Source organism: Nerophis lumbriciformis, linkage group LG31, assembly GCF_033978685.3.
Source record: "Nerophis lumbriciformis linkage group LG31, RoL_Nlum_v2.1, whole genome shotgun sequence".
NCBI classification, from domain to species: Eukaryota; Metazoa; Chordata; class Actinopteri; order Syngnathiformes; family Syngnathidae; genus Nerophis; species Nerophis lumbriciformis.
The window spans coordinates 30,511,378-30,538,984 of NC_084578.2; the positions used below are offsets into that span (position 1 = coordinate 30,511,378).

Below are 27,607 nucleotides of genomic sequence, written 5' to 3' on the forward strand. Positions count from 1 at the left end.
GGGAGAGGGAAGTCTGGGCTTCCCTGCTTAGGCTGCTGCCCCCGTGACCTGACCTCGGATAAGCGGAAGAAGATGGATGGATGGATGGATAATCTGCACCAAAAATCACTCCATATTTTCTACTGTTCTTTAGTGATACTATATTTAAGTTATTGTATAGAAATATGGGTAAATACCTACAAAAGTACTCCTCATTCACTAAATCCATGTTACAAAATAAGGTCTGTTAGAGTAATACATACTACTGAATATAGAGAACTCATACTTGCCAACCTTGAGACCTCCGATTTCGGGAGGTGGGGGCGTGGTCGGGGCGGGGCGGGGGCGTGGTTGGGGGCGTGGCTAAGAGGGGAGGAGTATATTTACAGCTAGAATTCACCAAGTCAAGTATTTCATATATATATATAAAAAAATACTTGACTTTCAGTGAATTCTAGCTATATATATATTTGTTTTATTATATATACATATATATATATATATATATATATATATATATATATATATATATATATATATATATATATATATACATAATATATATATAAATAAATAAAATAAATACTTGAATTTCAGTGTTCATTTATTTACACATATACACACACATAACACTCATCTACTCATTGTTGAGTTAAGGGTTGAATTGTCCATCCTTGTTCTATTCTCTGTCACTGTTTTTCTAACCATGCTGAGCACCCTTTCGCAGGTACCCAGAAAGATTTCGAGTACCACCAAAAAAACTGAATCTCTGAAGACAGTATAAATATCTTTGTTAAAGGTGTACAAATACTGTTTGTATAATAAGCATGTTATTGTTTACAAATGAGGGTCAAGAGTTCAGTACTAAAAAAAAAAAAAAGAATGTGGCTTAAGCACAGTGTTTTATTTGAGCTGCTGCATTTTTTGGTTGGGTTGTTTATTTATTTTGAGTAACTTCTACATTTCTAAAAGGGGAGGAATGTAATAGAGTGATCTATGTTTGTCTGTTGCCATCTCCTGGTGAATGTTGGCTATAGCGTACTGGGGTTACTTTTTGGTTGGCCAACGATTTACGTGGTGTTGCGCACCTGACGTCAAGTGTGTGAGTCTGTTCTGAAGTCTACAGTAAAGAGACGTACTTCATCACCTCGCCTGATTATTGCCTCCAACTCAATATATTACAACAACATTGCTGTTTACGGCAGACAAACTGCTTTACGGTAGAATAAAACGTGACTGCTGTTGTTGTGTGTTGTTACCGCGCTGGTAGGACGTTAATGAAACTACCTAACAATAAACCCACATAAGAAACCAAGAACTCGCCCTCGGTCATTCTACAGTTATAACGTGTTTGGGCAGGCATGCTGTTTATATTGCGGGAAAGCGGACGTGAATACAGGCTGTTGACACGTCACTCGGGTCCGCATGGAGCTGGAGGGGGCCTGGCTTCCAGCTCCGCCTGAATTTTGGGATATTTTCGGGAGAAAATTTGTCCCGGGAGGTTTTTGGGAGAGGCGCTGAATTTCGGGAGTCTCTCGGAAAATCCGGGGGGGTTGGCAAGTATGCAGAGAACATTCAAACCCTTTATTTGTTGAATCAAAAATATTGACATTCAATGATTTGGTGCATTTGCAAACAAAATGATGCACAAATCAAACTATAACCTGCTACCCATGTTACGGCTCAGGCTCCTGCCAACTCCGCTCATCCGTCTGTGCACACCTCGGGACACGCCCACGGGTGCGCACATCCAGGGACGCGCCGCGCACGTCCCCGCCCTGCAGCAGCCACCAGCTGCATTCACTCACCGGCAATCTACACTCCTGGGTCTGATGAGGGCAGGCTCAATAAAGGACCAGTGGACCCAAGGATCGGGGCGGGAACTTAGTTTTTCTCATGGTGTACCGTAAGCAACAAGCTTTATGCTCTATTTGTGTTTCCTCTCCGTGCCTTGATTTGTCCCTTGTCTTCTCCCGTGTCCCCGCAGTACCCTTTGTCACCTGGAAAGTGAGCTGTGCGTTTCACTTTTCCCTGGATCTCCCTCTGGACTCTGACTGCTTCCTTCGTTCCTCGACCTCTTGCTCGCCCCTGGATTCCGACGCCTCTCTCTCGCCCCGGATCATCTGCCTGCCTCTTGGACCCCTTTTGCCTTGCCCTCTTTGGACTTGTCTGCTCCCTCATCCAACAGAACGGTAATACACAACAGCTAACTACACACATAGTCTAACACCACTCACTCTAGAGTTTTGTCACACACTCCATTTCATTAGTTTAGTTTATATTAGTATTGTTTGTTATTATTATATACAGGTAAAAGCCAGTAAATTAGAATATTTTGAAAAACTTGATTTATTTCAGTAATTGCATTCAAAAGGTGTAACTTGTACATTATATTTATTCATTGCACACAGACTGATGCATTCAAATGTTTATTTCATTTAATTTTGATGATTTGAAGTGGCAACAAATGAAAATCCAAAATTCCGTGTGTCACAAAATTAGAATATTACTTAAGGCTAATACAAAAAAGGGATTTTTAGAAATGTTGGCCAACTGAAAAGTATGAAAATGAAAAATATGAGCATGTACAATACTCAATACTTGGTTGGAGCTCCTTTTGCCTCAATTACTGCGTTAATGCGGCGTGGCATGGAGTCGATGAGTTTCTGGCACTGCTCAGGTGTTATGAGAGCCCAGGTTGCTCTGATAGTGGCCTTCAACTCTTCTGCGTTTTTGGGTCTGGCATTCTGCATCTTCCTTTTCACAATACCCCACAGATTTTCTATGGGGCTAAGGTCAGGGGAGTTGGCGGGCCAATTTAGAACAGAAATACCATGGTCCGTAAACCAGGCACGGGTAGATTTTGCGCTGTGTGCAGGCGCCAAGTCCTGTTGGAACTTGAAATCTCCATCTCCATAGAGCAGGTCAGCAGCAGGAAGCATGAAGTGCTCTAAAACTTGCTGGTAGACGGCTGCGTTGACCCTGGATCTCAGGAAACAGAGTGGACCGACACCAGCAGATGACATGGCACCCCAAACCATCACCCAACCATGCAAATTTTGCATTTCCTTTGGAAATCGAGGTCCCAGAGTCTGGAGGAAGACAGGAGAGGCACAGGATCTACGTTGCCTGAAGTCTAGTGTAAAGTTTCCACCATCAGTGATGGTTTGGGGTGCCATGTCATCTGCTGGTGTCGGTCCACTCTGTTTCCTGAGATCCAGGGTCAACGCAGCCGTCTACCAGCAAGTTTTAGAGCACTTCATGCTTCCTGCTGCTGACCTGCTCTATGGAGATGGAGATTTCAAGTTCCAACAGGACTTGGCGCCTGCACACAGCGCAAAATCTACCCGTGCCTGGTTTACGGACCATGGTATTTCTGTTCTAAATTGGCCCGCCAACTCCCCTGACCTTAGCCCCATAGAAAATCTGTGGGGTATTGTGAAAAGGAAGATGCAGAATGCCAGACCCAAAAACGCAGAAGAGTTGAAGGCCACTATCAGAGCAACCTGGGCTCTCATAACACCTGAGCAGTGCCAGAAACTCATCGACTCCATGCCACGCCGCATTAACGCAGTAATTGAGGCAAAAGGAGCTCCAACCAAGTATTGAGTATTGTACATGCTCATATTTTTCATTTTCATACTTTTCAGTTGGCCAACATTTCTAAAAATCCCTTTTTTGTATTAGCCTTAAGTAATATTCTAATTTTGTGACACACGGAATTTTGGATTTTCATTTGTTGCCACTTCAAATCATCAAAATTAAATGAAATAAACATTTGAATGCATCAGTCTGTGTGCAATGAATAAATATAATGTACAAGTTACACCTTTTGAATGCAATTACTGAAATAAATCAAGTTTTTCAAAATATTCTAATTTACTGGCTTTTACCTGTATATTGAATATACAATATATATAAATAATAAATAATTGTACATACTTCCCCCTGGTGTCTGTTTGCCGTCACCTCCCCTCAGTCTAAACACAACAACCCAATAATGAACAGCAATTCTTCTCAACAAAAGAGAAATATAACCTTAGAGAAAAATGTAACTTAAAACATGTGTATGCACATGCAACACTTACGACCTTATTTCAGTATGCAGAAATAATTTATGGAATGTAATAAGCAAAGATATCAAACAAAGTACTATTATGATCCAGTTTAAGAAACTGTTCACACTCAAAGTGTTTACACAGTAGAAGGAATAAGACTCCTTACAAACATCTAGCATCTTAACCACCTGCATTATTTCATTTTGAATGAAAACATTGTTCAAATGCTGAAAAATGCGTAAATGCATTGATGGTCCACTGCAAATTCAGTGCATCCAGAAAGTTTTCACGGCGCTTCACTTTATCCACATTTTGTTATGTTACAGCCTAATTCCAAAATAAAAGAAATTATCTTTTTGTCCTCAAAATTCTACAAACAATACCCCATAATGACAATGTAAAAAGTTTTTTTTTTTTGGCAAATGTATCAAAAATACAAAACTAAGAAATCACAAAATTTGCTTTCCACTCTAAATTGTCTATGACTAGTACTCAAAATTCATCCTGCAGGGCAGACAGCCCGATGTTATCCAAATCACAAGTGTCCACAGTTCTTCCCGCATCCTCCAATCATTTGTGGCAGCTTTGGGCGACTTTGAAGACGTCAGCAACTTCCAATTTGTCGACAAAGCAGAGCAACGCTTATTCCAATCAGCAGATGTCCTGTTGTCATAATTCCGAATAGGTGGATATCTTCACGTCCTCGACAGAAAAGGGTCGCCAGGCACGCGGCACTCCTTCTTCTCCCAAGAGTCCATCGTGTGTCCAGCAACAACCACTCTGTCACGACAAGCAGGTTCTCCCAAACCCAAGATCTTGTCAATTTCGTTGAGGCCAGTTAAATAGTTCCAATGTTTAGATTTGGAAAGCAGTGCAAAAAGAGACAACAAGAAAGTTAAGACAAAGAAGCAAGCAGGAGAGAGAAGGGAGAGGAAAGGGGAGCACCACGGGGACACTTGATCATTTACTGCACATTCATTTTATCATGCGCATTTTGCTGTGTTTTCAAACAAGCTGCAGACATGTTCCACTTTTATGGGCATTTCAGAATCCAGCAGTCCTGTCTCTTGTGGGATGCATCTACAATGGAAACTTTTTTTCCCAGTGCGCTCTTGGGAGCTGACTGTGAATTTTAGAAACATTAGGCAAGAAAATACATATCGCAATAAGTTATTTTCACATAGGAAATATGTTAATAATCTTATCTATGGAAAAAATTAACGTCATTAAAAAAGAACACCAGCAGACACAAAAACGAGTCATTTGAATTTGTTTTAATCAGACCCTCAAGTCATCCAGCAGCTATAAAATTAGAAAACAATGTTGCTGAATAGAAGATATGTCTTAACATGTATTTATTTATAACAGTCCAAATGAGTGTTGTACGGTATACCGGTGTTAGTATAGTACCGCCATACTAATGAATTATTTTCTGTACGATACCGTTTCTGAAACGTAGCGGTCCCGCGTCAAAGTCACTTTGTGACATTGCTAGTTTACGAGCAGACGAGCATGTTCGGCGGCACACAATCACAGAGTACTTACAAACCGGCACAGTGTGTAGACAGAAAAGGGAGAACAGACGCATTTTGGCTTAAAAACTAACGATAAAGGTGAAGTTATAACACTGAAACGCCCTTAGGAAGAGGTGCTTTAAGACATGGCTAGCTCGCTAGCAGCTAACGTCCATCTGCCGTCGGCAGTGTTTTAGCTACTTCTAAATCACTAATCCTCGCCTCCATGGCGACAAATAAAGTACGTTTCTTACAAGTATCATCCCTGCAGGACGAGGAATAGTTAAACATGTTTTACTACACAACGTAGCTCACCGGCATCAAAATGTAAACAAACGCCATTGGTGGATCTACACCTAACATCCACTGTAATGATATCAAGTACAGGCACGTATCTAGTCGATACTACTATGATTAGTCGATATTTTCTGGCATCACAACATTTTCTTTCGTTTTTTAAAAATGTATATCATGTTTATAAACTCAGGAAATATGTCCCTGGACACATCAGGACTTTGAATATGACCAATGTCATTTATTTATTTAATGTATGATCCTGGAACTACTTGGTATCGGATTGATACCCAAATTTGTGGTATCATCCAAAACTCATGTAAAGTATCAAACAACAGAAGAATAAGTGATTATTACATTTTAACAGAAGTGTAGATAGAACATGTTAAAAGAGAAAGTAAGCAAGATATAAACAGTAAATGAACAAGTAGATTAATAATACATTTTCTACCACTTGTCCTTAATGATGTAGACAAAATAATAGAATGATAAATGATACAATATGTTACTGCATACGTCAGCAGACTAATTAGGAGCCTTTGTTTGTTTACTTAAAAGACAACTTGTCTTGTATGTTCACTATTTTATTTAAGGACTTAACTGCAATAAAAAGTTAAAGTTAAAGTACCAATGATTGTCACACACACTCTAGGTGTGGCGAAATTATTCTCTGCATTTGACCCATCACCCTTGATCACCTCCTGGGAGGTGAGGGGAGCAGTGAGCAGCAGCGGTGGCCGCGCCCGGGAATAATTTTTGGTGATTTAACCCCCAAGTCCAACCCTTGATGCTGAGTGCCAAGCAGGGAGGTAATGGGTCCCATTTTTATAGTAGAAACATATGTTTAATGTACCCTAAGATTTTTTGTTTAAATAAAGCCAATAATGCAATTTTTTTGTGGTCCCCTTTATTTAGAAAAGTACTGAAATAATTTTAGTACCGGTGCCAAATTATTGGTATCGTTACAACACTAGTCCAAATATTGGACAAATAATTCGCTGGTCCTTTCTCACAGCCGTGTGTAGAACTGTCAGTTTGCACGTAGATTTCAGACGTAGTAAATAGAACGCAAAATAGTGCTGCCAAAACGGTGATGAGTGTTGATAAATCACATTGCACGTGCTGTATAATATATTTTCATCGTCTCCGCTCCCCAATATTGTGGGCGTTATGATGATCAGCAAATATATATTAATGAAGACAGACGCAAATTAGTTGTACGCCTTATTCTGCTCACTTAACAGACACAATCCACTTTGCACGCGTTTAATAGATAAGCTTTGCACCTATTTTAGTACACGCAAACCTTTAGTAAATCTGACCCTAAGTGTTTGTTTTATTGATAGCGACATTCTAAAAAAAGTGCACATACTCAAATTTTTTTACTTGCTTTCTGGAATATCCATTTGAATCCTGGCTATGACAAAGTGATGTGTTGATCCCCTCATTACCCTAAAACTGCACATTTTATTGCAACCAAACCAGTGCAATAGTCATGCTGTCTAATCAGCAGTGTTGGGACTAACGCGTTACTTTGTAACGCGTTACTGTAACGCTGTTAGTTTCGGCGGTAACTAGTAATCTAACGCGTTATTTTTTATATTCAGTAACTCAGTTACCGTTACTACATGATGCGTTACTGCGTTATTTTACGTTATTTTTTATGTAGTATCGGCTAGAAACAGAAGATCTGAGTGTGTTTTATTGCAGCGCTGCGGTGGAAAAGAAGAGGCGTGCTTTGTATGGGTGGGGGCTCCCAGACCGTAGTTGAGGGGCGCAGGGGAGACGTTCCTCCAGGGTCTATGTACTTCGGGGCTAACAACCTTCCACTTTACCCGGAAGTGGGTCTTTACAGCTGAGGGTGAATGACGAGCCGGCGGTTTGTTGCAACTTTGTGACTTTATTGGACGCAGCCATCCACCAAGCTAGAGCACCTGCACGTACTCACTGTCGCCGCTCCCTCACTTCTCACTCACTGACGTCACTCACCTCACATGCTGTCATATCTTAAAGGGCCACACACACACACACACACACACACATACGCTACTCTCATGACAACTAACATGACATCATGGTGAAGCCAGAAGTCGAGTGTCTTAACATTCTCACTACTTTTCTTTTGGTCGAGCACAAAGAAAATAACATTTTAGTTAAATGTAAGTTGTGTCTAGGATCAAAGATCCTATCTACTTAAAGTTAAAGTTAAAGTGCCATTATGTTGCAGCTATTTAAAATAGTTTTGTCAATTTGTTCTGGCCTGAAATAAATTTGTTCTGGCCTGAAATAAATTGGCCCTTTGTGTGTTGTATGTAGACCACATTGTTTGAGTGTTGTATGTAGACCACATTGTTTGAGTGTTGTATGTAGACCACATTGTTTGTGTGTTGTATGTAGACCACATTGTTTGTGTGTTGTATGTAGCAGTGACGTGCGGTGAGGTTGATGACTGGTGAGGCACTGACTTCATCACAGTCAGATTTACAAACATATGAACCCTAAAGAGTATCTTATTCACCATTTGATTGGCAGCAGTTAACGGGTTATGTTTAAAAGCTCATACCAGCATTCTTCCCTGCTTGGCACTCAGCATCAAGGGTTGGAATTGGGGGTTGAATCACCAACAATTATTCCCGGGCGCGGCGCCGCTGCTGCCCACTGCTCCCCTCACCTCCCAGGGGGTGATCAAGGGATGGGTCAAATGCAGAGGACAAATTTCACCACACCTAGAGTGTGTGAGACAATCATTGCCACTTTAACTTAACTTTAACTTTACACATACAAACTGTAGCACACAAAAAAGCACATTTAATAAAAAAAACGTTATTATGGTCTTACCTTTACTTATAAGTGCGGGAACAGTGGTGTTGGTGTTGGAGGAGTTGTGAATGAATGAAATATGAAATCCGTGCTGCAGTCTGCAGGTGTACCTAATGTTGTGTCCCTGCAGTCGTTCACGGCTCCTCCGGCGCGAGCAATGTTGTTTTTGCACTTTTTGGCTTCTTGTTAAGTGACTTTTTTGGGGTGGATTCAGTCTTGCACGTGGAGGGTTTGGGTGTGGGCTTTGGTTGGTGTGGCGCTCCCGTCGGGGGGTGCAGTCTGCGGCGAAGTGCACACCTCACCAACACACATTTAGTTGCTCTACAATAACAATAACAGTGCTGTCAAACGATTATTTGTTTTGAACAAATCACAATTTTCAATTTGGATTAATCACACAATAACAGTTGCTTTATAAGCATTACTACTCCGCCAGCGTTATATTCCACTTTTTGTTGTCGATGTACAGTAGCTAGTAGCTCTCTTGCAATTTGCAGTCCTTTTGTTGTTATAATAAAATATACATTCAATGACAACTAATGCTAGCTATCCAAATGCGCGTGTATGTGATACGTACGTATGTAATTACGTCATTATGTACAAGAAGCCGTAAGAGGGCGGAATATACTGCGTAAAATACATTGGAAAGTTGGCGCCCTCTAGGAATCTGTGTAAATGTTGCATCTTTAAATCATTATTTTTGACAGACCTAATACCATAAATGACATACTTTTAAAAGGAAGAAGCTAAAAAACAAAACGGTAAAAAAATGGGATTGAGAAGAGTTTATTGTATTTATATGTATATATAAATACATACAGTATATAGCATATACATATTATGAAGTTCTTGCAAGGAGTTTATATTTTACATACAACATTCTAATGGGATTGCTTATTGTTTCTCTGAATCTATTGAACATGTTCAAAATCAACTAAACTATAATTATGACCTGTACTTTCATCACGATAAACTGCTGGGTGGGGCATTGGTAAATATTGTTCCCACAAAGGCATTTGTCCCCCACAAAGGATGTCGAATAACTCTACAGCAACCGAGATCTTCAATCTGAAAACCCAGAAGACGGTACCGCTCGTCAGTCTCGAAGAACGTGTTGTTGGTGTAAGATCCAAAGAACTGGGGAGGAAACAAAGACGTAGTTTGAGTATAAAAATGTTGCATTGTCCAGGGAGACCATCGCAAACAGTCAATGCTACTGTACTAAAGTACAGCAAATACCGTATTTTTCGGAGTATAAGTCGCACCGGAGTATAAGTCGCACCTGCCGAAAATGCATAATAAAGAAGGAAAAAAACATACATAAGTCGCACTGGAGCCCGACCAAACTATGAAAAAAACTGCGACTTATAGTCCGAAAAATACGGTACTGCATTTCATGCATCAGTCCCACCTTCCTCACACGCAAAATCTATTTTATTATTACAAAAAAAATCTGTAATTGGAAGCATTGTAATTACCGTATTTTTCGGAGTATAAGTCGCACGGTAGTATAAGTCGCACCTGCCGAAAATGCATAATAAAGAAGGAAAAAAACATACATAAGTCGCACTGGAGCCAGACCAAACTATGAAAAAAACTGCGACTTATAGTCCGAAAAATACGGTACTGCATTTCATGCATCAGTCCCACCTTCCTCACACGCAAAATCTATTTTATTATTACAAAAAAAATCTGTAATTGGAAGCATTGTAATTACCGTATTTTTCGGAGTATAAGTCGCACCTGCCGAAAATGCATAATAAAGAAGGAAAAAAACATACATAAGTCGCACTGGAGCCCGACCAAACTATGAAAAAAACTGCGACTTATAGTCCGAAAAATACGGTTCTGCATTTCATGCATCAGTCCCACCTTCCTCACACGCAAAATCTATTTTATTATTACAAAAAAAATCTGTAATTGGAAGCATTGTAATTACCGTATTTTTCGGAGTATATGTCGCACCGAAGTATAAGTCGCACCTGCCGAAAATGCATAATAAAGAAGGAAAAAAACATACATAAGTCGCACTGGAGCCCGACCAAACTATGAAAAAAACTGCGACTTATAGTCCGAAAAATACGGTACTGCATTTCATGCATCAGTCCCACCTTCCTCACACGCAAAATCTATTTTATTATTACAAAAAAAATCTGTAATTTGAAGCATTGTAATTACCGTATTTTTCGGAGTATAAGTCGCACCGAAGTATAAGTCGCACCTGCCGAAAATGCATAATAAAGAAGGAAAAAAACATACATAAGTCGCACTGGAGCCCGACCAAACTATGAAAAAAACTGCGACTTATAGTCCGAAAAATACGGTAACTGATTATTGGTAATTTTGATCCCAGGAAGCAGAGAAGGCACGCGATGTGCAGGTAAAAGGTTTTTTAATTGGGTACCAGGGAGTAATGAGAACACATGAGTCGCGCAGGAACTCAGGAAGGTCAAACATACAGGAAACAATAAATCGACGGTGAGTGTAACCTTAACTAATTGGCCTTCCAGGTTAACACCAGGTGTGCATACTGTATGTGTGAAATTGTTGCAACTTCGCTGCAGCATCCTGTAAAAAAATGATCCTTGCATATTTGCTGCTGAGAGCGCCGGAGCGTTGGAGATGGGACTGAATAGAAACGCAACACAGCAGTTGGAAATCCGAATGAGGATCAGTTGAAATAAATGTTGTCCATGAACACGTGGCTAGTGAGACGTATTGTCTGAACATCAAGGTGACAGTACGATGAGAATCTAAAGCAGCTGGGCGTCAAGCCGTCCATCTTACCGACTTTACTTGAAAATATTAGGAAAAATAAAAGTATTACCACATTGATGCCCTCCCCTAAGTTTGGACACTTTTGTCCTTACACCAGTCATGTTGTTTACAAACACAAGCCTTAGTAATTTTGCAGTGTCTTGTATGTATTAATGATGCATTTTAACCACGTGTGATGTAATGTTATTTTGGACTATCAGTCGCATCAGTCAACAAATGCGTCATGAAGAGGAAAAAACATTTTCAAACTTTGAACAGTTTGAACAGTCTTGGCTGATGGAGGACACAAAACAGCCATAAAGTTCAAATTCATTATTTCGTATTTGTTTGAAGTTTCCATTCGGTCTTACCGCTAAGCCGGAGGACGGCTCGATGAAGTCAGCCCACAATCCTTTCCTCTGCAGGATGAAGCAGATTTCCTTTGCTCCGTCTACAAACTAGGAAAGTACAATGTCTTGTTAGGCTCTCTCTGATCAAAGGCAATAAATAAACAAATGAGGGAGGCAGTGTTCTTTCATGGACAACACTTTGCAGTCATTTCAGCAGAATATACCCGTAATTGGAACTAAAAGAAAAAATTATATTAAGGAAAAATCAACAGCGGTACTAAACAAACTTACAAGTTCATTAATCAACCGCATTGAACCAGATTTATTCACAATACAAGCAAGACCATAAAATAAATTCCAACTAAATATCATTGCTGTTAAATCAATTATTTTTGGAATTTTGCCGATCGTTCACAATCATTATGAAAGACATGACGGCGGATAGATAAAAAAAAAAAAAGCATTCTAAATATTAAATAAACATAAATAAAAGTCCACTTACAGCGGAACCAATGGGAGCTTCACTATTTCGCCCATAAAATCCGATAAATAACCATTCAAAAACCGCCAACAATACTCTATTTACATTTCGTGACTTGAATATTAACCAAGTATTAGTGTTATTGTTATTATAAGCGCTAATGCAACAAACTGTTTATAGCGGCGCCATGATCACTACCGAGTCCCGCTATGTTTACATCATCCGAGTGGTCTGCTGCTTCCTTGCTATAAGTTTAGATCATACATCATGCGTCTCCCCTGGACAGAAGAAGTCTGAGTAGGTATTCCAACAAGTTGGTAGACTTTGACAGCCATTTAGGACTCGGAAATGGCCAGAACGACACGAAAAGATCCCAGCCCTCCCACCCCATTCCTTTGTTTATGAGACATTCTTCACCGAAACGGGTATATATGAATACCCTATCAATTGGCATCCTAATGACAGCAGACCTTGTACAGTAAGTGATGTTTTATCATGTTGGTTGGCTCTCATAAAATCTGCAGTGAGTAGTAATCAGTGATGAAGAAAAAAAAAAGGGGGTGCGGGGGTTGTTTATGTTTTCAAAATGATTCAACTATTGAATGTCAAAATATAAACAGTAGAAATAATGACCAGAATGTCAGCTACTGTCTTGTTCTAAAACACCAATGAAAATGAAATGTAGCATTTAGACAAGCTATACTGTAGCAAAAGTCATCACATGTCTGCCACAATCATGTGTGTTCTTAAATGTGTATTCCACGTCTTCCATGTCGTATTTACATTTGGGCTTACATGGTAAACAACTAAAATTAATGTTTGGTCATTGTTTTATCCAGACGCATACGTTTGTCCAAATGTGGCCAAGTGGACGCATTGTGAGTTTCCTGGACGTCGTCTACATCACAGAAAAATCTAAGTAAGAGAATCCCCCTGCCATCTTCCACTAGTTTTTTTTAATATATAAATCGCCCACTTGAATATTCTCTCTTCTCTTCCCCGTCTCTCGTCGTCATTTGGGATGTGCATGTCTGTTGTGATTTCCCTTCCTGGTACGATGACCCGCCCTATCTTGCCTCTGTTTGGCCTGTCTGTAATGTTTTGCCCTAATCTTAACCAATCGTGACTCATCATAATAAAGCAACCAACCAATCATAGATTTTCTTATAGGTAAACCAACCAATCATCATTGATGTTTCCTGTATATTTTGTCCCCTGCCCGTGAAGTTGCTTCGCTACGTAGCTTCGATTTTAATGTTAAGTATTTACCACTGGATTATCAAATACCGTACTCATTATGGGAAAACCTTAGTTGTTGGCAAGAGACGGATCAAGATTTTAACACACATTGTAGGTCGGAAAAAACGAAGAAAAAGTGAAATTTATTTCATTTTATTTTCACAGACATAAAAAAGACGGATTTCCAACTATAGACGGAAAAATCACATGCCTGATTGTAACTGAACTTTTGATTGCGTGTATTTAATATTTAGATCCATTGTAATGTCCTTCAAAATGATTGAGAACGATCGGCAAAATTCCCAAAAAAGTGCAGTTCCCCCTTAAGAGCGAAACAATAGCAAAAATGCCCGCAAAATTATTGCGCTCGATGAAGCCATCAGGGTAAAGTCCTTGGCAAGTAGCAGTAATGAGATCCAAACCACTTAACTAGCTACCTCAACGCATGGGATGCATGGCAGGAAGTGATGCCAATGGTATGATGGCGGCTTGGTCATCATAACTTGGTTGATATTTGTCTATTGCAGATCCATTTGATATTCTGTAAATTACCATCTGTACCATGCTTAAGAAAGCTCACCTTGTCAAGCATCTGCTCTCGCTCATCCTCCACAGCGGAAGACCATGCTGTCATATCATTCTGCGTCTTTTGGGTCACTGTGACCACTGTCACATGAGCGCTTGGAGCCTCAGGAAACAGGTATTGGAGATCTGGGTAATACATAGTAACGAAATCACATTTTCGAATTCAGATTTTTTTAGTGAAGATTATTATTACAAAACACAATGTAACAGCCATATTCCATATTTCTTTCTCTCTTGACAAAGGCGGTCACACTCTCTCCCTCTCCGTATCTCCCCTGCCTGCTTCTTTGTCTTGTCTTATCATAACTTGTGGCTAGTTTTTTTTTCCTAGCCCCAAACTACACCTGGGCAATATATCAATTTCATTTACATACTGAAGTTTTTTTGCAAACGATTTAAAAAATGTAAAATATATTATTTTCTCCTCTTGCTCCAGCATATTTTTTGCCCCCAGGAGACGTTTGGTTCCAAAGAAAAAGAACTAAACACAAAATTTAACTTGATATCAAATAGAAAGAGGCAACATCACACAAAGCAGACAACAAACAAACACACACACACACTACTCCTATCTACGAGGGAACAAATCAGTGATTGAAGTAACAAGCTTAAGCTTGCCATCCAAACAATACTCCCTTTGTAGACCAGAAGATATGACAGCCATGGAAGCACATTCACTCTCTTTATGAACAAGAGGCAACACAATCCATCCATCCATTTTCTACCGCTTGTACCTTTTGGAATCGCGGGGGGTGCTGGAGCCTATATCAGCTGCATTCGGGCGGTAGGCGGGGTACACCCTGGACAAGTCGCCACCTCATCACAGGGCCAACACAGATAGACAGACAATATTCACACTCACATTCACACACTAGGGCCAATTTAGTGTTGCCAATCAACTTATCCCCAGGTGCATGTCTTTGGAGGTGGGAGGAAGACGGAGTACCCGGAGGGAACCCACGCAGTCACGGGGAGAACATGCAAACTCCACACAGAAAGATACCGAGCCCGGGATTGAACTCAGGACCTACGTATTGTGAGGCACATGCACTAACTCCTGTGCCACCGTGCTGCCACAACACAATCCATTTAAAATATTTAACAGAGCAGCTGTAACTGCCGACAAACTGCCACTGCTAAGCGAACACACAACTGAGCTAATGCTGCTCTGCCTGGGCGCTGACGTAACACATCACTTGGCAACACGCACACTCTGCTCCAATATGAAACATCTCTCAACTGCATAAGCCAGATTCTTAAAGTTTTTTTGTTTTTTTTTAAACTAACTCATTACTTACTTTTCCTAGTAATTAATTACATTTATGAAAGAGTAATTACGTTAGCAATTCTATCACTTTTTAAAAGTAATTTTCTGAACACCGGTGACGATACCATGTATGATGAGAAAGAAATTACAGCAGGAAACGATCCCTAAAGCAGTCACTCTGCACATCGCCAAGATGCGTGAAAGAAAAAGCCTGCGTTTATCCACTTGACTTACTGAAACTATATAGTCTTCTCAATGCTGTACTTATTTATTTGGACACAATGTATAATATTACATTTGATGCAGTATTTACAGAAGTATTTTATTCAAGACAGAAGTTTTAAGTTTTTACTTTATAAATGTTAATGTTGGAGATAATTATGTATTTACATGCAATGTGCAATGTTACATTTTTGTTAAAATAAGTATTGTATCCAAGACATAAGTATTGATTCCCAGAGGAAGCTCTTAATTTAGTTTTTTAAAAATGATTCCATCAAAAGTCAAATTGATATCTGGTCTAAAAAGAACAACATGGTTCACATTAGAATGTTGCTAAGAGTAAGATGCAGTGTATGCGGTGTCATTTCAAACTGCTAGTTTGTTCTAGTTTTAGTTATTTTTGGACTCACCTTCCCCCCTACGTTTGCATTTTCACACCTTTTACAAGACGCCGCCCTAGTAGGGACCCGTCAGCGTTCCTGTTCTGTCGACCATGTACAATGTATGTCTACTCTTGAATGGGTCTGCACTGAAATTAATTGCACTGTACTTTTTTAAATGCAATGTAAATAAAGTACTAGTCTATTCTATATGAGTTACTGCTGTGCCACAAATTTCTCACAACGTGGCCACGCTTCTCTAAGTATGTGCTGAAGGACTAAGCATTGATGGTAAATCACAGTACCGGTAGGTGTTTTAAGTATTTAAAAAAATACCTTTTTTATTTTAAGAACTAATCGTTAAGCAGAATTTTTTTTACAATTTACTTTTGATTTAGTGCAGGGAATTACCTTGCTTGAATTGCTCAGGGCATGACTGTATGACACACTCTACAGATGATTCGGCCAAATTTATCCTATTAGCCTTCTGATTGATGGCTGGATCATCTTCTTTCTGCACATAGAACATAAACAATGATTAGAACATCCTGGAGGTAAAAGTGCAACTATCTAGTATCTACATATATATTCAATGTACTGTATATCATGCAACCAGTGTTTCCCCTAGCCTTATATTAGAGGTACTCAACACATCTTATCTTCTAATCTAATATTATAATTGGGGCTGTCAAATGATTATATATGTTGTAATCAGATTAAAGGGGCGGTTTGCAACATTTACACAGATGCCTAGAGGGCACTAACTTTCCAAAGTATTTTACACAGTCTATCTTGTCCTCTTACGGCTTCTAGGGTGTTGTTAGTTAATGATACCGATTTGGACAGTTAGCGTTGGCCGTCATTGAATGTATATTCTATCATAACAATAACAATAACTGTTTGTTGCTTCTCTTAAACTGCTTTAGTATGCGTGCACACACTTACTGCGTGCGCGTACGTGTTGACGGGACAGGGTGACTGCTGTAAACACCAACTATTTTATTCGGGCCGGTAAACATTTTTAAGACAAAAACTTAGTAATTGCGAAAAATATCGACAATTGTCTAACAAATGTGTGCTGTTAAACCACTAATGGTAACATAATGGTGTTTTTGCTATATTTTTTGTTTGAAAAATATAACTGTGAACAAGTTGCAAAAAGCCCATATAATCACAGTTTACAGATAATCATGATCCATCTATATTTGCAACTAAAGCATGTCAAAAATGTGCCAACTTTCACTGTATTGTACTAACAGAAAGATAAATGACAGGGCATGATTTTATACAGTGGTACCTCGAGATACAAGTTTAATTGGTTATGAGACACAGCTCATACCTCGAAAGACAGCATCGCCCATTTAAATGAATGGTCTTTCAAATAAGGGACGGTCATTTTCAGCTACTCCCTAAACATGAGTAGTGTTTCCAATAACAGATACAAGATATAAAGACGCTAGATTTTACAAAGAAAACGTCACTTGCAGGATGTCAAATTCACTATATCAACTCAGAATGGAATGAAACTTGAAAAAGGCTCTACATACGCCAACATGCCAAATATGGGCGTCGTCGATAATCGGTCTATAGACAGTATACTTCCAGAAATGCTCAGCTTCCGATGGGAGGGACAAAGGTTACGAGTTATGAGTCTCCCCACCACTAGTTGGCGTAAAGAATGTCACGGTGAACCCTGTAAGATCCAAACAAAACATTCGGTCTTACGCTCTAGCATTAGCTTATGGCTAGAGATGGATATAACTTTGTTTTTCCAACCAGGGAAACGAAGAAAGTGAGTGTCTAAGACAGTGCTGATATTCATTGAAGTGAAAAAACAAATCATGAAAAACATGACCGAGCATGTAAGCTTGTAGCTAACTTGGTGAAGCAGTTTGATTGTACCATACTGAAGCAAAACGAGTCTATAGTTAAAATAATAACGAAATGACAGACATTACGTAATTTCAGTTCTTATATGTCTTGTACATGTTAAGAATGGACAATAATAAAGCAACTTTAACTTGAACTTGATTTATCCGTGAATACATGGACAAAGTCAAAGTTAAAGTACCGATGATTGTCACACACCCACAAAGTGTGGCAAAATTATTCTCTGCATTTGACCCATCACCCTTGATCATCCCCTGGGAAGTGAGGGGAGCAGTGAGCAGCAGCGGTGGCCACAAGCTGCCGATGGTGTGTTTGACTGGAAAGCAGCTCGAAGGGTATACCGTAGAAATCCGCTTTCCATGCAGTAAATAATTATTACATTACTTTATAAAACTACTACTGTTGTTTGTACTACATTCTATTGTATTGTTATTATGAAATATTTCTTATCTAAAGGTGTGGTTTTCTTTTTAAAAGGCATGTTACATGTTAAAATAGGGCTGTTTTGGGGGGGCCAAGCATCAATTAATGTTGTGTTAAATATGTCACTAATTAAACTGGTATCCCAGGCAACTAATGTATTCCTTCATACCACAAAACGGCCCAAAATGTTTAATTGGTTGTCCAATAAAAGTCTGTAAATTTTGAAACTAAAATGTATTTGAAATGGAGGTTGAATAATTATGAGTAATCGACTCACAAAAAACTCATTCATAGGCAGCTTGGATAAACATTGTTCACGGTTTGATGACGCAGGCAGAAGATCAGGGGCCATCTTGTCTGTGAGTCGAATCTTGTGTTCTGAAGCCTTTTCCAGATTACATTCAAACCCTACATTACCAGGCAGAAGAGAGACCTGGTGTCTGACGCCAGATGGTACCATGGTCTCATCCAGCCATAATGGAAGTGGTTCTGAAAAAGAAGACAATTAACAATAATTCTTAGCTTGGTCTAGATATGCATGGTTTGAATTTGTTATCCAAAACTCAAAACTAGTGATAGAGTGATTGGAGTACATACTTGTTGGTCACAAAAAACATTCATGAAGTATGCTTCTTTTATGAATTTATTATGGGTCTACTGAAAATGTGACCAAATATGCTGGGTCAAAAGTATACATACAGCAATGTTAATATTTGGCAAGTTTCACTTTTGGTAGCCATCCACAAGCTTCTGGCAAGCTTCTGGTAGAACTTTTGACCACTCCTCTTGACAAAATCGGTGCAGTTCAGCTAAATGTGTTGGTTTTCTGACATGGACTTGTTTCTTCAGCATTGTCCACACGTTTAAGTCAGGACTTTGGGAAGGCCATTCTAAAACCTTAATTCTAGCCTGATTTAGCCATTCTTTTACCACTTTTGACATGTGTTAGCCCAAGACCCAACCTCCGGGCTGATGATTTCAGGTCGTTCTGAAGAATTTGGAGGTAATCCTGCTTTTTCATTGGCCCATTTAAAGCACCAGTTCCATTGGCAGCAAAACAGGCCGGAGCATAATACTACCATTACCATGCTTGATGGTGGGCATGGTGTTCCTGACATTAAAGGCCTCACCTTTTCTCCTCCAAACATATCGTGGCCAAACAGCTCAATTTTTGTTTCATCTGACCACAAACTTTGCTCCAGAAGGTCTTATCTTTGTCCATGTGATGTCAGATAAAACAAAAATTGAGCTGTTTGGCCACAATACCTAGCAATATGTTTGGAGGAGAAAAGGTGAGGCATTTAATGTCAGGAACACCATACCCACCGTCAAGCATGGTGGTGGTAGTATTATGTTCTGGGCCTGTTTTGCTGCCAATGGAACTGGTGCTTTAAATGGGACAATGAAAAAGGAGGATTACCTCCAAATTCTTCAGGACAACCTAAAATCATCAGCCCGGAGGTTGGGTCTTGGAATGACCCCAAACACACGTCAAAAGTGGTAAAGTAATGGCTAAATCAGGCTAGAAATAAGGTTTTAGAATGGCCTGACTTAAACCCCTTTGAAAACATGTGAACAATGCTGAAAAAACAAGTCCATGTCAGAAAACCAACACATTTAGCTGAACTGCACCAATTTTGTCAAGAGGAGTGGTCAAAAATTTAACCGGATGCTTACCAGAAGCTTGTGGATGGCTACCAAAATTGCCATATTGCAGTGAAACTTGCCAAGGGACATGTAACCAAATATTAACATTGCTGTATGTATACTTTTGACCCAGCAGATTTGGTCACATTTTCAGTAGACCCATAATAAATTCATAAAAGAACCAAACTTCATGAATGTTGTTTGTGACCAATAAGTATGTGCTCTAATCACTCTATCACAAAAAAATAAGAGTTGTAGAAATTATGATTATATATATATATATATATATATATATATATATATATATATATATATATATATATATATATATATATATATATATAAATGCACCATAAGGAATCATCTGACCTTCATTAATTCATTTACTAAGGGGACAACTTTCTGCCTGTTGAACTCTGTGGATAAAAGCATGACTTTTTACAGTATGTAAAATTTGGTACATGTTGTTTTTAAATCATATTGTTTTATTTGTATGTTATTGCTTTGTATTTCATTTAGTAAACCCTTTGGTAAAATAATTATGTCTGTTTATTTACATGGTATCATTTTAGAAATATACTGTGCCACTAATCCATACGTCATCGGCCGGATTTGTACTACACTGAACTGTAAAATGCAGCGGAAAACACAAACCACACACTTCTATAGGAACCTTTAGTTCCAGGAACCTTTAGTTCCAGGAACCTTTAGTTTAAGGAACCTTTAGTTCCAGGAACCTTTAGTTCCAGGAACCTTTAGTTTAATGAACATTTAGTTCCATGAACTAAAGGTTCTAGGAACTTAAAGTTTCTGAACTTGTGGTGTGAAAAGGCCAAATGTTTTCTGTTTGCGTAATTTCACTTGACCTTTTCTAACATTCCACACTACAAAATATTAAATTATGTATGATTTGTGCAGATATCGTATCGGCGCAATATCGGTATTGAACAATACTCAAGGCTCGAATATCGGTATCGTATCCGAAGAGAAAAAGTTGTATTGGGACACGCCTAACACAAATTACTGTTAAGAAATAACTGAGAATGTCATGATGTACAGGGGGCTATTCATTATTTCAGTAATAAATACTGGGTGTAGAAATATGAAACAAAGAATGACAAAAACATAGCATACCATTTATGGAAGCGGCTGTTGCTACATGGCGATCATCAGAACCGTGGGACCCAGTCATAGATAATCCCTTGGTCCTGGCGATTTGACGCACCAGAGCATGAAGCCCAGGAAGATAAGTAGCCAGCCTAGTTCTGCTGTACAGCACCTGATCACATAATAATACATATGTTTTTGAGCTTTAAATACACACATTGCTAAGATATAAAGTAGGTCTCTATTTAAGCAATGTCAGCATAACAGCTCAAAAAGGTCTAAGCAAAAGGTACAATGTGAATGTGGGGCTGTCAATGCACATGCTTTTGTAGTATTTTGAGTGTTGTCATCCATCTGCTTTTCGAAGTGTCGTTCTCGCAGCTTTGTAACAATTAGAGCAAATTGCCCAATCCTTGAATTTACTTCTCTTACGCCAGATGACACAATTTATGAACAAATAGGAATGTGACTCTTACAACAACTCACAATTCAATTTGATTAACAATCGATTCTCGATTCAAACTAATTATTGCAATACATTATTTGATGTATAAAATTTAATAATAAAAAAAAAAATCTGTTTTCAGGCTACAAAAGTTCATTTGGTTGCTGACGTATGATGTAAATCCGCATGTGTGTAAGCGCAGAGAATATACATATACACATACATATATATATATATATATATATATATATATATATATATATATATATATATATATATATATATATATATATATATATATATAATAAATGAACAATATATTTTTTTACATAACCTGCAAAAAAAAATCTTTAAATTTTACTTCAAAAACTGGCAGCTCAGTCACCAGAATTTTACAGTAAAAGCAATGTTTTTTTTTACAGCATATAAAAAAATTGAATAAATGGAAAAACAATACCACTGTTTTTGCTGTAAAATTCATGCAACATAGCTGGCAGGTTTTTTTTTTACCGTAAAATCTTGTTATGTCAATGGTTTTTTTGTTAGTTTTTTAATGTTTTCAGTGTCAGTACCAATGTTGAATCTACGGTAAAAAAAACTCAGTCGGCGGAATTTAACAGTAAAACCTATTGTCAATTTTAAAGTGTACAATTTGATTGATAATTTGTTTTGAAATCATAAGTCAAGCAGATATTTAAGAACAGTATTTATCTTTATTTTAACAAAAAATATTTTTGGAATACATGTTATAATATTTTGATTTTGAAAATATTGAATTTTAAAAGATATGCAATTGCATGCAGTACATGATGTTTAATGTCAAAAGGGAAATAAATATATTTCGTAAGAAAAGATTAAGCATTTTATTAACGCATATTATTTCCAGGCTTTCACGGGGCACATAAAATAATATGGCGAGCCAAATTTGGCCCCCAGGCCTTGAGTTTGACACCTGTGCATTAGTGTATACACTTGCAAGTACCACCTTCTATTAATGCATGCCCTACCTACTGAAACAATTTAAAACATAAATATGACAGCTGACTTGAGCTCATCTAATAGTCAAACTGAACTTACAGTCGCCATGCTCCACTTCTTTGCAGTTTCTCTTCCTGCGAGATTAAGACACAAGGCGGTAAGGAACCATTCACAAACATATGAGTAGAATCCAAATATGTCTGGACCAACACCAAATATCATAGCTTGTGCATATGACTGAACATTGTTGTTAGATTTCGCTGAAAATCATATTTTCCCTTTTACTACTTTATTAGCTATTTTTAAATGTACTCATTTATAATTATCCTTCAATTTTGTAGAAGTATAGACTTTTATATTACAATTAGAAAGACCAAAATTACGCTTGTTATCAATATTATTCTGTTTAGGAGTGTCGCAAGCCGATATTGATATCACATGTTGGTTTGATATCAGGAAAAAACAGACATTAGATTATTGGATCGACTTGCATCTAAAATCTCCAATATAAACTCTGATAAATGTATCTAAGCTAAGCGTGTTTTCTCAGGACCTTCGTATTGTGAGGCACATGCACTAACCCCTGTTCCACCGTGCTGCCTATATATATATATATATATATATATATATATATATATATATATATATATATATATATATATATATATATATATATATATATATACATACACTGTATATATATATGTTTTTAATATATATATACACATATAAATAAATATATATATATATATATATATATATATATATATATATAAACATATATATATACATACATATACATACACATATATATATACACTGTATATATATACATACTTATATACATACATATACATACATACATACACACATATACATATATATATATATATATATATATATATATATATATATATATATATATATATATATATATATATATATATATATATATATATATATGTATATATATTTATATACCGGTAAGCTACTTTTGCTGTGTAGCTTGTAGTGTAGCTTGATACAATTCTCTGGGGATAGCTTCCCTTGTAGTTTACCAACATTTAATTGAGAATAATTTGTAGCATAGCTTACTACATTTTCCAAGTAGCTTGCCCATCACTGTTTATATTGTAGCTACGCTGCTCATCCGGCTGTTACCAAAAAAAAAACTATTAAACTTGTTAAAGTTAAAGTACCAATGATTGTCACACACACACTAGGTGTGACAATTTTTTTCTCTGCATTTGACCCATCACCCTTGATCACCCTCTGGTGTCCATTTTATAGCAAGAAAATGCAAATTGGTAAAAAATTAAAAATAAATATATCTTTTTTTTAAATATAAAAATAGTTTTTTAATAGCAACATTAACAACAAACGGTACATGCCAAAACTATCTAACTTGCTCAAAAATAAACAAGCATTTTGTGATGACGTGTTTACAAAGCTGCACACACTGCTTTATTCAGGGTCTCAGCATGTTTCAACTAGTGAAATTTAAAACTTGGTAGGACTTTTTTAGGACCATAATGAATATAATGTAAGACCATTTCACAGCTATACGGAGAAATAAGTACAAAGATATAAAGGAAAATCAGAGAGCCAGAATGAATTGTAAGTAGATGAATTCATTCACTGCTTATTCACATTTCACAACAAAATGGTTAAACTAACTAAAAACACCAGAAGCCTCTCTATTGTAAACCAATTTCAAAAAAATAAATCATCATAACAGTCATTTCTTTTAGATTTGCCATACAACTGTTTTCTTGCAGAAGGTGCAGTGTGCTTCATATCAAGTCGCCATGCCTTTACGATACCAACCTACAGGACAGTCTCTGTCGGCAGAACATCCATCCATAGTACTGCAGTTCAACTATGGAACAGTCTACCATGAAGTAGTTGGTGATATACATGATCCCACCCTTTGAGAGCAGAGTGAACAGGCATCTTATCTCACTTGCATGATTCTCATGAACCTCTCAGTCCAGATGTGTCCAAGCCAGTGTTTTTTAACCTTTTTTGAGCCAAGGCGAATTTTTTTCATTGAAAAAATCCGTAAGCACACCACCAGCAGAAATCATTAAGAAATGAAACTCAGTAGACAATAAAAAGTTGTTTTCGCAATTGTTGGATATGAATTCAAACCATAACCAACCATGAATCACTATAGCTCTTGTCTCAAAGTAGGTCTACTGTCAACACGACGTGACTTATTTTGAGTATTTTGGTTGTGCTCCCGTGCATAGTGTTTTAGTTATTGTCTTGCGCTCCTATTTTGGTGGCTTTTCCTGTTTTTTGGTATTTTCCTGTTGCAGTTTCATTTCTTCCTTTGAGCGCTATTCCCCGCATGTGCTTTGTTTTAGCAATCAAGAATATTTAAGTTGTTGCTATCTTTTTTGTGTGGACATTGTTGATTGTCATGTCATGTATGGATGTTCTTTGTGGACGCCGTCTCTGCTCCACGCACTGTAAGTCTTTGCTGTCGTCCAGCATTCTGTTTTTGTTTACTTTGTCGCCAGTTCTGTTTTAGTTTCGTTCTGCATAGCCATCCCTAAGCTTTAATGCCTTTTCTTAGGGGCACTCACCTTTTGTTTATTTTTGGTTCAAGCATTAGATACCTTTTTATCTGCACACTGCCTCTCGTTGTCGTCTGCATATTGTGATCACGACAAACCATCGTCGTCTCACACGACGTGTTCCCGACACCGACAAAGCAATTAGCTACCAGCTTCCACCTACTGATATTGAGGAGAATAACATGGTTACTCTGCCGAGCTCTAGACAGCATCGACACTTAACAACGGCACATTATTTGCGGATTGTAAGTACTGGTTTGCAAAAAATATTTTTAACCCAAATAGGTGAAAGTACATAATCTCCCACGGCACACCAGACTGTATCTCACGGCACACTCGTGTGCCGCGGCACAGTGGTTGAAAAACACTGGTCTAAGCTGCTGTGAACCATTGATTAGGCTATGTGGATTTTTTTATAGTGCCCTTGTGCCTATATTAGTTTTCTACTTTTGTGGTCTATCCTTATGGGCTTTTGTTCACTTCAGCATGTTATTTTATAAAAGTGTTTTCAGGTAACAACCACCAAAATGTCAGCAATGGTAGAGGAAAGCACAACTGTATTAGCATCTCTGCTAAGAGTTTGTTTAAAAATAAGATGTTATAGCTCACAAGCCTCAAATGTATACAGATGTGTGCAGATGATACAGTTATTTGCACACATTCAAATTTGCTCAGCTCATTTTGTATCGGAATGAGTTGTAAGTAATAATTGATTGACACTGTAAGAGATGTAGTATTCAACGACATGTATATTATTATAGTATGTATATTATTATGTACAGTACACTGATATGTAACAGACTACTGTAGCAAGTGGAAATAGTGGGTCACATGGGTACATATGTAATAATAATGCTACAGTATGTTAAAATTAATACACGTTGTTGCGTCAAGTCTTGTGCTCTTTGCTCTAAATACTTAACACCCAATTCGTTATTGCAGACGGTATTGTTAGTAATATTTCCAAATGTGGCTTTTCAGTCAAGGTGACCATCAAACGAAGAAAAGTTTGCAGAAAAGGTTCAAGTCTTACCAACGTTCACGGACGAATGGTAGAAAGTCAAACTAGGCTTCACTAGGCAGTATAATCCCAAACAATGTAAGACTGTTAGGCGTCGACTAATAACATTTTGATATGTTTATGATTTACACTAATAAGTATGAACTTGTGTAGGTAAGGGCGCAAGGGGCGGGGATTGAGAATTACGTCATCATTAGGGGACCAAACCGCTTGGTGTCGGCGTTGCCAGATAGGAAATGATACATTATCGTAGTTTGATTAAATGTATCGTCCATCCATCCATTTCCTACCGCTTGTCCCGTCTATATCCGATTTGAAGTTGCTCAAGAGGACCATCTGATTTAGTAAAACATTACCACAGACCGTGTAAAATGTAGCTTGCAATGCAGTTTCACCTTTAAATAATCAACACTGTAGGAAAAAAGCCTGGATGAAAATGCGATTTATCCCGTTTGTGTCTGCTAATAGCCAAATATTGATGTGGGTTATACTTTCGTACATTGTGGGATTTGGGGAATTATTTACGCACAGGGGTGAAATTATCGTACACGTCTGATAATTATGGTACGTCTGGCAACGTTGATGCGTGTCATGATATTTTCATATTATAGGCCAGGGGCGTCAAACTCAAATACAGAGTGGGCCAAAATGTAAAACTGAACAAAGCCGTGGGCCAAGGTTGAACAAATTAACCTTTTAATAGGGACCCAAACAAGTTTTGCATTGAATATTGAACAAGCAAGGCTTATAGAACTTTATAGTGACATGCAAAATCAAGTTTCAAATAATAATAACAATAATAAAAAAAATATCAATGGCATATCAAATAAAATGTAAATAAAAATTGAATGCCTCTTTTCTATTTGCAGCCTTCTGAGGTAAATATCAAAATAAACTTTTTCCACAGGCTAATAATACATTTGAAAATAAAATAACAATAATGAATGAATCAAACATTCAAGCCTTGAAGTAGCAAGAGAAAGTGCATGAATAAAACGTTAATTATTGCTCAGTTTGCTACACTGATTTGCTTTAACACTGAATATGGAACAAGCAACGCTTATATAACTAAATAGTGCAAAATCAACTTTCAAAAAACAAACGAAAAAACATCAATGGTATACAGTATAAAATACAATTTAAATAAAAAATTGAACGCCTCTTTTCTATTTGCAGCCTTCTGAGGTAAATATCAACATTAACTTGGTGGGCGGGAAGAGTTAGTGCTGCAAGAGGTTCTGCTGTGTTTATGTTGTGTTACGCTGCGGATGTTCTCCCGAAATGTGTTTGTCATTCTTGTTTGGTGTGGGTTCACAGTGTGGCGTATATTTGCAACAGTGTTAAAGTTGTTTATACGGCCACCCTCAGTGTGACCTGTATGTCTCTTGATCAAATATGCCTTGCATTCACTCATGAGTGTGTAGAAGCCGCATATATTATGTGACTGGGCTGGCACGGTGTTTGCATGAAGGAAAAGCGGACGTGATGACAGGTTGTAGAGGACGTTGAAGGTAGTGCCTTTAAGGCACGCCCCCAATATTGTTGTCCGGGTGGAAATCGGGAGAAAT

The 27,607-nt window shown here is 37.9% G+C and overlaps 1 protein-coding gene across 2 annotated transcripts; it reads right to left on the reverse strand.

The window, feature by feature from the left end:
* Positions 1-9,445: 9,445 nt before the first annotated feature.
* mmadhcb (metabolism of cobalamin associated Db) lies at positions 9,446-26,236 on the reverse strand. Of its 2 annotated transcripts, none has more exons than XM_061926305.2 (8): positions 26,052-26,236; positions 22,536-22,570; positions 21,041-21,185; positions 18,693-18,748; positions 16,358-16,460; positions 14,073-14,203; positions 11,794-11,880; positions 9,446-9,802 (listed from the first exon to the last, which is right to left on the reverse strand). In XM_061926305.2, exons 2-8 carry the CDS (start codon positions 22,542-22,544, stop codon positions 9,629-9,631), a joined length of 705 nt encoding a protein of 234 aa, XP_061782289.1. In that variant the 5' UTR covers positions 22,545-22,570; positions 26,052-26,236; the 3' UTR covers positions 9,446-9,628. The 2 variants fall into 2 exon arrangements, with proteins under 2 accessions (XP_061782289.1, XP_061782288.1); XM_061926304.2 differs by having other exon boundaries at positions 18,537-18,748; positions 26,052-26,231.
* Positions 26,237-27,607: the final 1,371 nt, after the last annotated feature.